We start from the raw sequence: 16,676 nt of genomic DNA on the forward strand, positions 1-16,676 counted from the left end.
GTACTCTGGTAAATGAAGTGTTACCAAAAACCTCTTCAGGTGCTTACTGATTTTCTGGTGTTGCTAGCTATGATTTTTTGCTTTCTTTACTATTTGAGTTGGCCACATGATTTAGGCTACTACAGATTACTAGGATTCAAGAGTTAGTATGTTTCTGTGTGATAAGGCCTTTGAATTCTCAGTTAGAACTGAATCACAGTGTGGAGATGCTGTTGACATTTTATGGACCGCCAGTAGATGGCCTTTGTAACGGGAACTTGCATGAAGAGGGCTGGGTCTAGAAGGTAGGCCTACATAATCCAAAATCTCGCGAGAGTCTCATTCGCTGTTACTTAGGTTAAGGTTAGAATTACATTTAGGGGTATTTAGATATTAAGGAGTTTTAGGGGTAGGTGCGGTTTTTTTTTTTTTATTTTGACTCCAAATAAACACAGTAAACAGTATGTGAACGTCACACATGTCTCTCGCGAGACCATTTGCAATCGTAGGGTTACCTTCTAGACATCATACGTCATTATAATGCGACGGATAGTGGTGGAAGGACCGATGTCCACGCTGATGACTCGAATAGCTGCTGATATTTGGTTCGCGGGCACGAAAATTAATTACTTATCTAAATCCAAACATAAATCAAAACAGTACATTTCTGCAGCAGTGAGTTAACATAAAGAACAACGGCGCACAAATCAAACACCTTTGACGATGTCTGTAACCGAAATGTTTAGCTACATCCAAGGCTTTTTAAGTGCTGACCAAGATATTCGAGAGGTAAATTGGCTTTTTAAAATCGGTATGCAATCTTGTCGTTTGAAATGTCACGTACTGCTGCTATTGCAAAACTTAAGCTATGTAAAACACTGCTCATTTCCAACAATAACATCAGAGAACATTGAATTATACATAAAGTGCAACAGATTGCACCGTCTTGATAGAAACTTCTCCTCATCTTTTTTTCTTGCTTGCTTTCTAAATTATATGAGTTCTTGGCTGATTCATCTTTTTGTTCTTTTAGGACATAAGAAAAGTAGTCCAGGTCCTGGAGCAGACGGCGAGAGAGATCCTAACTGTTCTTCAAAGTGTCCACCAACCTACTGGATTCAAAGACAGTAAGACAAGTTGCAATACTTACCCTGTGTTATTGATCTACAAGATCTTTATAAGTCTTTATAACGAGTTCTTATTCCCTATTCCAGTTCCTTGCAAATGCCTGAAGGCCAGAGAACTGTTCTGCACTGTTAGAACTCACACTGGAGAGCTGAAAACAAAGTTCCCTGTGGAACAGTACTATCGGTTAGTGCACATATCACATGAGCGATTTTATTTATTTATTGTACTTTTTCCCAATGATGGTTGTGTTTCTAGCCCCCAAAATTGGCCTTTCACCTTTCCTTAGGTATCACGAGCATTGGAGATTTGTTCTTCAGCGTCTTGCCTTTCTTGCAGCGTTTGTGGTATATTTGGAAAGCGAGTCCTTGGTCACACGCGAGGAAGTGGCAAACATACTTGCCAGTAATGTATTGTGCTTGTCTGAAGTGTAAATTTAAACATTGTGTAAAACTACCATAGATTAATATTACCCCCTTATTTTGCAGTTGAAGTTGACAGAGAAAAAGGCTTTCATTTGGATGTTGAAGACTACCTAGCTGGAGTTCTTATTTTGGCCAGTGAGCTGGTAAGAGTTTTGCACTGTGTTTCAATTTAACTTTGCTCAAAATAATTCAGACAGCCAGACTGTTGCACACTTTTGTGATATTTTCGCAAATATTGCAGATGTGCATTTACACATTCCCTCATTCAGGTCCCTCCAACCTTCTCCTGAAACAAATCGTACAGATTAAATTGTATTTCTGTGAATGATATTTACAGTCCTCCAAAAAAAATGCAGGTTGCAAAATGCCATAATACTTAATACGTAATGCCAATTTTTATGTGGATTTCATTTAGGTCTGTTTCGTTTTAAAGGAATGGTTTCCCCAAAAATGGAAATTGTCATTATTTACTAACCCGTATAACGATCCAAACCCATATGGCTTTCATTTTTATACGGAACACACAGATGTTTTAATGAATGTCCCAGATCCATCTTCTCAATACAATGAAAAGTGGATAGTGTGTAAAAAGTGTTATTTTTTTTCTGTTAAAATATTTTTTTCTATCCCACTGTAATATGTAGGGACAATTATAAGGTAGCCATTCGTAGGTTAATTTTCTCAAACTTTAAACACTGTCTCTGTGGTGCTATAAAATTCCTGTTTGAGCGGCCATCCAGCCCGATTGCAGCAACGTTGACAACCAGTGGTATAAGTTTGGGGTGCCACTATCTGTTTGTTCATATTCAGAAAGCAGTTTGAAAACAAAGATCATTTTGCAGTTCTGTTCTTTGGTGCAATTGGCACAGAAATTAGACACTAGTTTGTAAAGCTTAAAAATGGACCCAAAAGTATCATACAAGTGGTCAGTGTGATTTGTGCATATTCCAAGTCTTCTGAAGGAATGAAAAGTTTCTAATATTGTTCCTATGTTAATCATTTTTTAATACCTGTGCCATTTCTAGACAAAGATTTTTACTAATAATTTTTTTTAAGTCTCTCACTGATACAAGAAATCATGTCAAGAGTGGAAAATAGCTAAACAAAATTGCTAATCTCAGTGGAGTAAACTAAATGGAACTAAAAGGAATAGTTCACCCAAAAATGAAAATTCTCATAATTTACTCACCTTCATGCCATCCAATCTGCTGAACACAAACGGAGATATTTAGAAGAATATCTCAGTTCTGTAGGTCCATACAATACAAGTGAATGAGTACCAAAATTTTGAAGCTCCAAAATTCACATAAGGGCAACATAAAAGTACTCCAGATGACTCCAGTGGTTAAATCCATGTCTTAAGCGATATGATAGGTGTGGGTGAGAAGCAGATCAAAATGCAAGTCCTTTTTTTTTTTTTTTTTTTTTTTTTTTACTATAAATTCTCCTCCCTGCTCAGTCAATCTTCACTTCAGTTTCACTTTCCTATTCTTATGTTTTTGATGATTCACATTCTTCACGCATATCGCCCCCTACTGGGCAAAGAGGAGAATTTATGATAAAAAATGACTTAAATATTGATCTGTTTCACACCCACACCTATCATATTGTGTCTGAACATATGGATTTAACTAATGAAGTCATATGGATTACTTTTGTGTGAATTTTGGAGCTTCAAGATTTTGGCACCCATTCACTTGCATTGTATGGACCTACAGAGCTGAAATATTATTTTAAAAATCTTTATTTGTGTTCTGCAGAAGAAAGTCATAAACATCTGGGATGGCATGGGTGTGAGTAAATCATGAGAGAATTTTCATTTTTGGGTGAAATATTCCTTTAAAAAAAAAAAAAAAATCATACCTTTTTTTTTTTTCTAGTCCAGGTTGGCAGTAAACAGCGTGACAGCAGGGGACTATGGACGGCCGCTTCGTATCTCAAACTTCATCAATGAACTGGACTCTGGCTTTCGGCTGCTCAACTTAAAGAATGACCCTCTCCGCAAGCGCTATGATGGCCTCAAGTATGATGTGAAAAAGATAGAGGAGGTGGTGTATGACCTTTCCATCCGAGGCCTTGCCAAGGAGCAGGAGACTGAAGGTGATAAGTAGAGCCAGTAGGGAAACTCAAAAGGCCGCGGGGCGCTACCCTGGCTGGGATTCTCCATGACTGGGAGAGTAAATAAACCTGCCAGCGGGCAGGTGATCAGAGGAGGAGGGAATGGAGGTTTTGAAGCCCAAGCAGCCTTGAATAGTGGCTTGTCTTTTAAGCCACTTGTTCACCATGATGGAAAGCCGTTCAGGTCTGTTTTAGTGGGGAGATGTTCAATTTCTTACCGCTGTTAAGAGATGCTCGCATACAGATGTATTCTGTTTGCTTGTTCTGTTTACTTGGATGTGCTTTTTTATTATTATTAATATTGTTTCTGTCTCTGTCATCACTCTTGTGAATCATTGTACAGTCAAATAAGATGAAAGTTGTTGTTTTTGTTTGGGGAGCTGTCACTTAAATACAGTAGTTTTGGTGAGAGACAAATTGACGAATGATATGGGAAACAGAGTTCTATGTCAGTGTATTTTTTTTTTAATTTTTTTTATAAATAAAGACATTTTCACAATGTTAAGCTACAGGATTGCCATTCACTTGAGATGACTGATTCATTTGATGGGTGTTCCACAGCACTTTTCTAGAATATAACCATGACTGAAATATGTGTTAATGTTATCTAGCAGGGGCCTATGTGAAAAATGTATAAACTTCCTGAGCCTAAATGTTTACTTTGATACTGCAAATGAAGACATAGATATTTGAATTTGTAATGTAATGATGTTAAAAATCAGGAGACCTTCTCAATGCACTTGGTAACTTGCTCTGCATGATTGATTACTTGTCAGTTTGTATGTTCTCTGCCCTGTTGGTTCTGATTTTACATTGTTGCATGCTGCACACAACCGGCAGAACTAAAACTTTCCAAGTTCCAAGCAAATGTTTTGAAACGAAAACTGTCAGTGCATCTGTTTTACTTTTCAAGGCTTAATGGCAACTTTAATGTTCTTCCATATTTTGTTTGTGGATTCTCAGTTCTTTAGCATCCTGACAGGCTTCTTTTGACTGCTCTGGTTGCGGTTGCGTCTTTGTGGGTGCATGTTTGTTTGGGTATTAATAAAAAAAACTGTTTCAAGTAATTGTTAGCTGTAACTCTTTGTATTCTTTGTTTCCCCAACTAAAATTTCTATTTTAAATGCCTGTATTGATTTGTTACTTCCAGGTTTCGACCCTCATTGGAGAAACGTCAATTAATAATGTCATGTAATAAAGCATTTCACTGGGGAAAAATGTTTTAAGAAAAGCAAGTCAGTGAAGAGAGAAACTGCTGCTTTTTTTATTGTAATTCACAGTATTTTACACAAGAATATTAAATTAGGTTTTATAAGAACGGAAACAGTATTTTACAGCTTGATTGGTCTCAGTTAAAGTATAATTTCAGACAAAGTTCTCTTGCGGGTGAAATTCCTCTTTCTGTTTTGTAATGTGGAAGCTATGATAACAGTATAGATGCCACTGGATAAACAGTAAATGTTCATGTTTAAACCTAAATCCAAATAGTGAAATTTATTAGTGTCTATTTTAAACATACAATGAGGTCACAATTGCAGGGTGAATGTGGTTGATAGCTATTGCTGAAGTCAACTGTGGTTCATATTTCTCTTAAAGCTCAAACAATCTTTAAAACAAAGTACAGTAAAGCTTTTTAAACTGCAGAACAATATCCTCACTCCAGTTTTAGGACCTTAATATTAAAGTGCATCAAATGAAAACAGGCAACATTTAGTGAGTTGTCATAAAGCATGGTTTGTACATCAGTGGGACAGTTGGAACTTAGCACTTACTGAAAAGGAATAGTTTTTCAATATTCTGACTTAAGGCCTGATTTGAGGGCAAAGAAGGGGGAAAACTGAGTAGTATGAGTGACTCAATCAGTATCAAATAAAACAAAGGCACATATTTCCTCCCCCTCATATTACAAAGGAAAGCTACATCTTAATCATAAATTACATAATTTTGGGGGGATAAAAACCTTCACATTAACATTTTGTAAATTGTGGTTTATGGTTTACTAATGTATGGCCACAGATTGTTTCAGCACAACCATTAATGTGGCTTGATGCTTAGACCGATACTGCATCCTCATTGATGGAGAAACGGAACAAAACTGTTTTGTTACATTACTGATCCCACAAGAACCTGTGAATAAAAACATAGCTTTACCGTCGCTACAAGGTACAATGAAGATTATTGCTGCTTTGTAGGCCAGCACAGTGATAAATATACAAAAACTGCCTCTGGATCTTTTGTGGCAATGGGAGTAACTTCTTACAGAAAAAAAGAGGAAGAGGTAAGTGAATTACCAGGTCAGAAAACCAACATTGAGCTCTACCTCAGTCTTCACACCAAACAAGATTCCATTCTGTTGTGCATTGTTACTATAGATTTCACTTGAAAGTCCATTCGATCACAAACATTTCATCTCATGCTTATCATAGAAACCATTTCACAACTGAAAACATTTATGAAATTTTCTTCTCAGTAGCAAACTGGTTGTACAATCAGTGTTATACAAGTGCAGCAGTGAGGCACCTAGCAAGGCCCTCATTTAGGTATGCCAAAGGGCATTACTTTTTGCATGACAATTGTTTTTCCCCCTTTTTTGTCAAATGTCATTTATTTGCTTTCCAGCTATACAAAGTGCCCCCTTGCAGTCTATATTAATATTCCACTCATCTTTTAAATCACAGTAAAACCTTGCGATGTAAAAGTCCATTAGTGGAGAAACATCTAATTAGATCCGATTCCCCAACACAAATACTGTCCGGTCATCAAAATATTAATTTTGTTATTTACATCAGAGTTATGCTGGGATAGGTTTAGGTGTTGCTAAATGGTCGGTCTCAAGACCGACTTTGGGTCGTGTTAATCATAATATTAGGGAGAGCGTTGCGTCTTTTTCTCCAAGATCCCAGATCACAAGCATATCTCTTGATCTGACAAAACCACTGCTGAGTGCGAAGTTTGTCTGAGGCACGGAAAACGAAGGCCTCACGTCGGATATCGAGCACTTCAAAAGCATCATCACAGTCAGGGTCGGCGGATACCACACAGTTAGCTAAACTGATCGGCTCACGTAACACAGTGAATTTCCCACTACTTTTGTCTTTGATGAGCACCAGTACACCATCCTGCACCATCTCCAAGGTCTCCAACTGCTCTCCTCTGAGAGACCCATCAGCTGAAGTCACCACCTCTGCTGTGCGCAGTGTGCGTACCATGAGTAAACTCTGAATATTCTGGAATTTGAGAGATTTACACCCCTTCTTAAGCCACTGGCCGTCAGCAGGCTGGGCCAGCTGGAGAGGCCCCTCCATGATGAAGCGTGTGCTCTCCCGAGTCCAGCCCACAGTCTTCATGGACAGCTCTCGCATCTCAATGTTGATCACCTCGCGGTTCTTGCGGCTGTCACGCCGGAAAGAGCGCAAGGACCACGTGGTGATGCCCTCCTGTTTGGTCTTCATGTTGATGTGCTCGAGATGGGACTCCACACGGCTCTTGGCTTCCTTTAAACGTGAGTAATCAGGGTGACACTCGCTGGTGGCTTTGCTGATACGACTCAACAGCAGCGGGTACTTGGTCACACGTTGAAGTGGTGCCATGAGGAAGGAGCGTAGATTCATCCGCCTAAGCGCCGTGTTGTCATTCTGGGACACGTCAAGGAATATCCTGAGGGACAATAAAGGAGGAAAAGCATACTTTAAACTTCTTAGACTCAAGAGACCTTAGATTTAAGTATATATATTATATAAACAAGTTTGGTATCATTTACTAAAGATCCAAAACTGTGACTGTCACCTTCTTAAAGTAGAGTTGAATGAATTAAGACTTCCTTTCTAATCCAATAGGAGTTTGCAAAGTAATGTTCTACATATCAGGGCCCGGATTCACAAAGATTTTTATCTTACCACTAGGAGTTCTTGAAAGAGTTCCTAGCTAGGAGTTTTTAAAAGCTATTCACAAAACTACAAAGAGCAAGTTTTACAAAGGAAATCTTTTTTTTTTTTTTCTCAGTTGAGCCACAGGAACACTAAGAAAATCTTAAGATAAGAGTAAGTTGGATTTGACCATGTTGCAATGGATGAGGTCACATTCAATAAACAAGCTCTCTTAAATATCCCAACGTGATTGGTAGACAGGGAACTGATATTTGTTGGTAAATTCTTTATAGACAGAGTGGGAAGTGTATATTATTATATTTATTTATTTATAAACCAGCTTTAAAAAAGACTACAAGCATAGAATACCAAAGGATAATACAGAACCTGCACCAAAGAAAAGACAAAGGAAGGTTGTGGTTTCTAGCTCAAATTACAGTGATGGAAACACATAATTAAAGGGAAATTTGGAAGCGGCATCACCGTTAATGTGAAAAAGAAAGCATGGGGGAAAAAAATTCACATCAAAGTGCCATTTCCTTTGATTTTGCGAAATATCAAAGAGTGTGAGAAACTGTGGAACTCTCTTCAGTCTCAGTCAAATGCAGAGATTGTGGACTTTAAGCAACAAACATCTGCCACAAGTAATTGGTTCATTCGTTCTGTGTAACTGTAATCATACACAATTTTTTTTGTGCTATCGTTCAATGTAGCCTTTTTATATAAAATAAAGAAATCTTTATCTCACAATGCTTCACCCCAAACAGTAGACTATTGATTCTAATAATATATCATTCAAAATCTTTATCTCTGATGTAATAGGGTCAAATTGGCTCCTGGGAGAGGTAATTGCATCCCTAACTAAGTTTACTGCAATGAAAACCCTTTCACGATTTTTAAAAGGTCAATGGCATTGTAATATTCTATTATAATTATATATGCATGTAATATATTGTAATACTGACTCGACTGCATCATGGACTGACGACAGCAGCCATGCTTTGGATTGTTTGCGATTCACTCCTAGGGATTTAGGAGTCCTCAAGACGACTTCTAAGTTGTCTTGGGATTTAGGAGCTACTTTTAGCATTAAAATGCTCAATGAGTTACTCTTACATGAAATATATACCTAAAATAAGGAGTGGCAAGCCCATAATATTTAAAAGTTGCTCCTAAATTTCTGAATTAGGAGGTACTATTAGCCTTAAGATTTTATTTGTGAATATGGGCCCTGATTGTCACTGCAATCAATGTCTGAATAAAACATTTGAAATACATACATCCTATACACTGTTATTTTTTCTGTGGATCACAAAGAAAGAACTTTGAAGAATCTTTATGCAGCTTCATATTGTGGATTGCATTTTCATGCATTTTTGTCATTTTAGGTGCTTGACAGCATGTGGTCACTATGAACTGTCATAGTATGGAAAAGCTTTGTGAAGATTCTTCTAAATTCACCTTTTGTGTTTCACTGAGAACACAAATCAAGTGCAGGGTCAGTTCAAGCAGGTCACGTTAGTCAGCTGATCATGACGTCTACCAATACAATTCAGACTCCAATCAAAAGTCCTTTATAAGTCCTCCCTTTATTCATTCTCTCAGCTGCCTTTCCATCGCATGGATGCAAGCTGCACTTAACCCCCTCCTCCATCCCCAGCTTCACCTCTCGTATGACAACTTTGCCTTTTAGTTTTCACTAAATCTGTCTTGTTGTTCTGTGCTCTCAGACTATAATCGATTGCCAGTTTGGAATTCCTATTTTCAGTGTATATTGCATCTTGTTCTTGATTTACCAACTGAGATACTGTATTTGAAGTTCTATTAAGTGTCCATTTAATCTATTATGCAAATAAACAAGTGTACCATGTTGTTCTATCAGAAATATTTTAGATTCTTGTAAAAATTCTCCTGGATCTGTTCTGTTACCACTGGGGGGTTTTATTCGCTGCTCTTCCTGCTCCATCCATGCATGGCTGCATGGGCGGGGAGTTTGCCCAGAACAGAATCATGCCGCCAACACCAACAGATGCTTAAATCGTGTCCAAATCAATAAAGTATTCATCCAAGTATTCAAGTTAGTTTTCATTTGACGGAAGTGGTCCTGACAGAACAGCACACAGACTTGGAATGACACAACACAATAACATAATAACTCAGCATTTCCATTTTTGGGTGAACATTTACTTTAACAGTCTTCACAATCTTTATAAGTGATACTGAATGATATTGGAAATCTTCAAGCAATACCCTAACAGTGATTAATGTGTGTAATAGTGTTTCTTTGTACCTAAGAAGCTCCTTTTCTTTCTCAAGTGTGTTGAGCATATTCACAGATGTGGACTGCTGCAGGCAGTAGGTTTGAAAGGCTGGAAGCATGCTGACAAACTCCAGGAATATTTCTCCAATGCACACAGTCTGCAGATCCTCATCACCCTGTATGGAAGCAGTCAGCATTCATTTTAGTTTGCCTGGCTTGTATATTTGTACTGTTTAAACACTCAATTCAGAGCAAAGCATGCATTTTACAAAAAAACTGATTGCTGAATGTTTTTAAAAACTTCTAACCTTAATGCTAATTTCAATATCTGTTATAATGAATTATAAACATTTTAAGTCATGGAAGTGATTGACCGATGTGAGTTTTTCCAATGGTAATATCTAGTGAGCAAGATGTCCGATTGCAAATTTAATGGCAAAATACTGATAAATGATGATGATGTGCAAAGTCTGCATTATCCATTAAAAAGGTTGTCTGTCAGTTTTGGAACTGACACAAGAGAGAACAAACACTTATTTAATTGCACGGATATACGAGTAAACGGCAATAATTTTCAAAATGGCTAAATGTTGGCTTACTAATTGGCCAGGCCAAATCGGTCTATCAGTGGTGCTCCTTACCTGATCAAAAGCCTGATCAATGCTGTCCTGCAGGTGCTCTGTGAACCTGTCATTCACATCAATGAGTTCTTGAACATTGCTGAAGACCACAGCCAGCTGCTCAGTTGTAAGCAGCCCTGCGCTCTGCATGGGGCAGTAGAACTCTTCCTTGATAATGCGCAGGTCCTCTCCATAACTCGACTCAGTGTTGAGAAACTCCAAAATGGCCTCTTTGCGCTCAGTGCGGAGCTTAGAGCAGCGCTCGCACATGCCTTCCCCATGCGCCCCCTTTTTGTGACCGCAGTCTGGGCAGGGCTGCTGAACCTCCCAGGTCCTGAGAGATGGTGAGGGTCTCCTCCAGCCCCGAGCCAAACCAGGACCGATGCCACTGTCCACGCGTTCTACTTCAGCTCCAGCGCTGTGACGGGCACGCCGGGGCTCTTCCTCTTCTTCACGTTCATCGCTCAACCCCACCACACCACTGTCTGCACTCAAGCTGCTGACTGTACTCCAGCGGTGCTGTGCTGTCCGGGTCACACCCAGACTCCTGCTTCTCTCCTCCCCTCTGGGCTCCGAGCAGCCCCTGCTTGTGCTCGGCACTAATGAGAGAAAACAAACAGTGGAGGTACAAGGTTATTTATATGTATGTTCTTGTTTTTTTTTGTATGTACAGGTATGTTCTTGGTTTTTTGTTGTTAGTTTATATATATATATATATATATATATATATATATATATATATATATATATATATATATATATATATAGATATATTTTTTTTTACATTTTTTTATTTATTATAATATTTTGTGATATTATTAATGATACAGTGTGTTTCTTTTTTTGTTGTATGTACAATGTGACTTAATAAAAAAAAAAAAAAAAAAAAAAAAAACAGTAGATGTACGAGAGGGGATTTAAATAAGTGTGTAGTTTCTGTGCCTCTAGGGACACCAAACAGAATTGCAAAAATCAGTAATAAAAACAGGTCAGCAAATAATTGAACAGGTTTCCCAAACATGTTTCCCTTGTCTTCCATTGGTCAGAATAAAAATAAAACAAAGAATGGACACTGAGTACGGGTGCTATGATGTGGAAAGATAAAAGCAGTGAGTCCTTAAGGTAGAGGTCATGCATGTGATAAAATAAGAGCCACCTAAGGGCAGCTTTAAGTAAAAGCATCATCTCACAGTAATGTATCTAAAGAGATCCCCTTGGGTTGCAGGCAAGTCTGGGGATTGTTTTGTATGGAGTTTTGTGAGTACAAAACTAAGAGGTGAGCTCTAAATTGCAGTTGGGAGTTTTGTAAAGGTTTTACGCTGTGTTTGTCTTACCACTGTCCCTCTCTCTGCGGTGAATGTGCAAACGTGCCGCTGCTGCAATCTTCATCTCCAGCTGCTTGCGCTTGGCAGCATCTGTGGGCATAGGGTCGCTGTAGTGGGGCCTCAGGCGGCACTCACGCTGGGCCCTCACTGACTCGGCCGGCTCATAGGCCACGTCTGAGCTGGAGCGTCTGTAGCCCACTCCAGAAACCTGCCGATAGGATGGAGATCTGTCAATCATCCATGACCATCTTACAAACCATTCCTGTGTTTCAGTAATAAGAGAGTTAAACCATGTACAACCTCAAAGAGGACACATTTGATCATCTCTAAACACATCAGAATTAATGGAACCACTAATTAACTGTTTCTGACATCGATCAGAGTGACTGCTTTAACAGTGCATCCAAAGGGGGCGTTACATTACCATGGCTTTTAATAAATTGTTGTAGTAAATGGATAAATAATATTTATATATCCGCTAGTGGGTTTTCATGCAAAGGTTATTGGCAGACCCCAAGGACATCTCTTTTCTGGTTAGAAATAGGGCTTTGGAAACCCAGCCTCCATTCAAAACTTGCATACTGAGCAGAAACATAAAATCAGAATTTAAGTATTTTATAAATACACATTTCTGGGTTTTATTGTAAATGATTCATAGGTGCAATTTCTTTTACGGCTGATGTCACCAAGCCCTCCCCTCCAACCACCTGTCACATCGAGACCACTTTTCATGATCCAATCAATTGCGGATGGAAAAAAAAATATTTTTCTCAATAAATATCCTGTTTTACAAAGAAATGCGTCACATTACGGAAGTAAACTGGGTTGCATGTTTACTTTAAAGGTGCACTCAGTAATTTTTCGAAGTAACTTAGATTAGCTTACAGTGACAACTAGTGGCCTGGAAGCTGCATCATTCAAACACAGTAGTTTTCAGTTACCAATGCCACTGTGGAAATTCACTATGCACAGTAAACCAGGATTGATTTAATCCATGAATGAAAGTGTCCAATAACAGGGACGTTACTGAGATCAAGCAAGTAGTATTCAACTGGTCATGTGATCCTAACATGGCTGCCCCCATGATGGTGCCCCCGCCCCATGTAGAATAAAACAGCTTTTATAAGGTTAATGATATGACTGAACTCTTCATCTCATATGAGTGGTAATTGATTTTATACATATATTTCAATATTACTATTAATTTCTTTAGAATTTCCATTTTCAGATCAGAAGGAATACCTTTTGGAGTGCTGTTTCCTGGAGGGACCTTGAGGAGTAAAATCTCAGAAGGTGCTCTTTGGTTAAGTTTTAATCATGGAAATTAGAAGAAAAGTCCAGGCACTTCTTCAAGTATAAAAGTCAAATTACATAACTTCATTACATTATTATATGCAGTAACTGGTTTAAAAAAATGTTATATCCTAATGTGACCAGCCAAACAACAATAAAGGCTTTTTAACTTTTGTACTAGAAGAAGTGAATTGGACTTTTCTTCTAATTTACACTAATCAATTTTCACTTGAAAACCGTGCTTTCTGTAATGGAGAGTGTTTTTGAAATGCTCCATTCCAGTGTGGATGAAAGGCATAAATGTATCAAAATCGATGCATTTTCAAACAAAAACATCTTAGCGTGGACGTGGCCTAAAGGTATTGAAACTGACAAGATCTGTGTCAGCCTAACTCTGACCAACACAGTTCTGACAGAACTTATGACCTTTCATATTTTACACCTCTAAAACAGTAGAAGACCATTTTAAAAATCATGTCTCTAAACCATGTATCAGTATACAGCCTTTTTCGGTTGCATCCGATAAAAACTCACATCTTTGTTAAAAAAACATTGGTCAACAGCATTAGGTTCTCAAGTGTTATCAAAGCACAAGAAACAAGACACCTTGGGTTCAATTAACATAAGAATAATTAATACGGCAGCTGTTATCTTAATTAATTACAGGCAACATGATATACCCAACAGTAAGCCGATGAATCATAGACACATAGCACATATATGTCAGCTTTACCAGGCTAATGCAAATCACAACCTCCAACAGCCAGATGATCCAACCAGTATCACCTATAAAGGTAGGTCACCTAAAAATGAAAATGAAACATTCTGCCTAACATCTCCTTTAGTGCATCACAGGAAATAGAATGTCATCTGGCCTTGGAACAATATAAGAGTGAGTAAATACTGACAACATTTCTATTTCTGAGCATACAGCCAATCTTATGGCATGAATGAAAGTGGCGCAATGAAGATCTGGCCAGCATTTCAAGCAGCAAGGGCAGTAAATAGTGAACCAAGCATCCACACAGAACATAAAGAAGGTATGAAAAGCAGTTACTACCATGAAACCTTGCTTTAATCCTCCCTGCGTGCCGCTCTTAGCCGTGGCTCTGCGTGCTTCACTGCATGGCTGCAGTTGTCTCTACTGTACAGATTCTCCTGCAACCTTCCGTGCACCCTGATAATGCTCCCGTGCATGCACACACAAGTCCCTGTTGTCCTCGTTCACAGGTGAAAATCAGAGGCGAAAGGTGTGTGTGCTTGTGTAGTGTGCATGTGAATGTGAGAGACAGGAGCATTCCTTACGCATTCTGTTGGCGCTTGTCCTGTGGGCTCGAAGCAAGCCTCCTCTCCGCAGGCCGACGTTGTCATGGCAACCTGGGCAGATTGATGGTTGGGCTGGGGAGTGGTGATGTCAGTGATGTCGTTCCGCTCACGCGACAGTCGGACGGGAGTCTCGGCTGCAATCTCTGCACTGCAGCTGGGGCAGGGAGAGAGAGAGAAACAAGAAAAAGAATGAAGGAAAAGGGACTGTTAAATTTTAATTGCAATTTTTTTGCTCCTATACGTGGCGTATGGTCAACACTGCAAAAACATATTTTCTCAATCAGTATTTTTTTGTTTTCCAGCAAAAACATCAAAACATTCCTAAAACAAGATAAATTAACTTAAAAATGGCTTAACTTGTTTTCAGTTAATATAGTATATTGAATTAAGTGTTGTTTTTTTCTTGTTGTAGGCATAAATCTAACAAAATTTGGAAAGGTTTATGCTTAAAACAAGATATTTTTTGAAATTGAAAATAAATATTCTCTAAAAACATGTCTTATTATCTAACACAAATTTACTTCTTAGGTAAATGTATGTTGCTTTACATTTTTTTTTAGATATTTGTACTGGAAAACAAGACAAAAATAGTGATTTAGAAAAGTGGTTGTTTGCAGTGAATCCCTATTCCCTAGGGAGGGTTGGTGCCCCCAGACCAGAGGGGCTTAAGAAGGACAGCAATTAGACGCATCAATTCACATTAACACCTGAACTGCTCAGTGCAAGGGTCTGAATCTGAACACGCTTAATCAATCTTTTAGATTCCTTTGTGTGTGCGGGTACTAGAAAAAGAGCTTATGTATCCATGGCTGACTCCACACACTGCAGACTGAGTGAATGCATAACGGTACATCTGTCTCTCATGAGCAGTGGTGATTTCTTAGGGCCAGCAAAGCCTTCTCTGCTGGCGTAACATGCCTAATATAAATAAATATTTTTTCATCCTTTCACTCTCTATCACCTTTTTGCCTATGTATTTCCAATCGCTTTCCACTCCTAATTCATCTACAAATGAATAACAAAAAACAAAAATTTTATCCAATCAGAATTTATTCCTCGATGCTTACAAGCAAAGTGTGACAACTGTTTCACAAATCGCATGCCCGAAGCCGAGCTTGTTAGCCGAAGCAGCGTGTAAGTCTGAGCTCCACCCCGTCAGGCCTTCAGAATCTCCACAGAATCCCTCAACAGTGCAAATGAATGCGCATCTAAAGTCAGTTTGTCAGATTCATCAGCCAATCAGATTGATTTATTTGTTCTTGTGGGTGTGGTCTTTAGGATATGTCCCAGTCCAGGCCTTCTAGTTGGCCTTGAGTGATGCAATCACGCTTTAAGTGATGTATGTAATTTGAAAGCGAAGAGTGTGAGATCTTGCTGACGAGTCGGCTATCATTACTGCTGGTTTTGCCGTTGAGAAAGAGATCCTTATGGATTTAAAAACACGAGATGTTCTGCATGATCGTGCGTGCGACTGATCAATTAAACAGGAAAGGAGAGCTGATTTTCACTTCAAGTAAATTGGTAAGTGCTTTTTGCATTGTTATAGCAACATCAGGAGTTTTCTAAGTGTAAATTAGGCTGCTTGAGCATTCAGTGTCGGATCAAGTTTTGAAAAGTAACTGTGTACCCTGAAGAAACAAAATTTATTGCAAGCAACATTTCAATCACAAATATTATTAGATTCTTGGTATTAGACCTCCTTGGTTCTGGCTTTCATGCATGGACGTGTTTTTAAAATGTCATTTGGTATTATTAGTTGACTGCCACGTAGTATATGATCATTGATCTTATTCATTGCGAAACTGTGTTTTATTAATGGAATGAATCGCACTGAAGGCCTAAACTTTAAATGCATGGGCCACGGCTGCTCATGAGTATGCACCTTTTGTTTTGATTCTCACTTAAAATCTATCTGCTCTTTCTGATCAGGCAGATAAAAGCAGGCAGCCGACATCCAATTAAAGACATGAAATGGCCCCCCTTTACACCTCACATTATTATATGTTTTCTGTGATCGGACCACAAAAGAACACACTGGAATACCCAATGAAACCCTATTTGGATGTTGTCAAGGACAGATTTTGACCACATTTAAATGTATAAATGCTAATGCATTTGGTTATCGCATATAACTATGGAATTAATATGTAATGTGTAAGTGGTGCAAGTGTGATCAGTACATTAGGATGTAAATTAAGTCCAATCTTCCTAAAGATTATCCAAATACTATTTGGATACAAAATGCTTGTTTTAGGAATAGTTCACCCAAAAATAAAAATTCTCTCATTGTTTACTCACCCTCGTGGCATCCCAGATGTGTACGACTTTCTTTCTACTGC

General features: G+C 38.5%; 2 protein-coding genes across 2 annotated transcripts in view; one reads left to right on the forward strand and one right to left on the reverse strand.

The window, feature by feature from the left end:
* The first annotated feature begins 531 nt into the window (after positions 1–531).
* On the forward strand, positions 532–4,129 carry LOC127448314 (translin-like). The gene is made up of 6 exons (XM_051710755.1): positions 532–768; positions 1,013–1,106; positions 1,194–1,290; positions 1,394–1,509; positions 1,593–1,672; positions 3,410–4,129. Exons 1-6 carry the CDS (start codon positions 703–705, stop codon positions 3,638–3,640), a joined length of 684 nt encoding a protein of 227 aa, XP_051566715.1. The 5' UTR covers positions 532–702; the 3' UTR covers positions 3,641–4,129.
* Positions 4,130–4,854: 725 nt separating this feature from the next.
* LOC127448306 (uncharacterized) overlaps positions 4,855–16,676 on the reverse strand; it is a 68,180-nt gene continuing 56,358 nt past the window's right edge. Inside the window, exons 4-8 of the mRNA XM_051710739.1 lie at positions 14,317–14,491; positions 11,728–11,926; positions 10,415–10,992; positions 9,804–9,949; positions 4,855–7,304 (exon numbers count right to left, since the gene is read on the reverse strand). Of these exons, the coding sequence (XP_051566699.1) occupies positions 6,479–7,304; positions 9,804–9,949; positions 10,415–10,992; positions 11,728–11,926; positions 14,317–14,491 (1,924 nt within the window). The 3' untranslated portion in view covers positions 4,855–6,478. The remainder of the gene's footprint in view (positions 7,305–9,803; positions 9,950–10,414; positions 10,993–11,727; positions 11,927–14,316; positions 14,492–16,676) is intronic.

Source organism: Myxocyprinus asiaticus, chromosome 11 (genome assembly GCF_019703515.2).
Source record: "Myxocyprinus asiaticus isolate MX2 ecotype Aquarium Trade chromosome 11, UBuf_Myxa_2, whole genome shotgun sequence".
NCBI classification, from domain to species: Eukaryota; Metazoa; Chordata; class Actinopteri; order Cypriniformes; family Catostomidae; genus Myxocyprinus; species Myxocyprinus asiaticus.

What these genes read in the sequence shown, in the direction of transcription:
- LOC127448314 (XM_051710755.1), top strand. Translation starts at nt 703, where the DNA reads ATGTCTGTAACCGAAATGTTTAGCTACATCCAAGGCTTTTTAAGTGCT. An exon ending in CCTGTGGAACAGTACTATCG is followed by an intron (nt 1,291 to 1,393) that starts GTTAGTGCACAT and finishes ACCTTTCCTTAG; the next exon opens with GTATCACGAGCATTGGAGAT. An exon ending in AGTGGCAAACATACTTGCCA is followed by an intron (nt 1,510 to 1,592) that starts GTAATGTATTGT and finishes CTTATTTTGCAG; the next exon opens with TTGAAGTTGACAGAGAAAAA.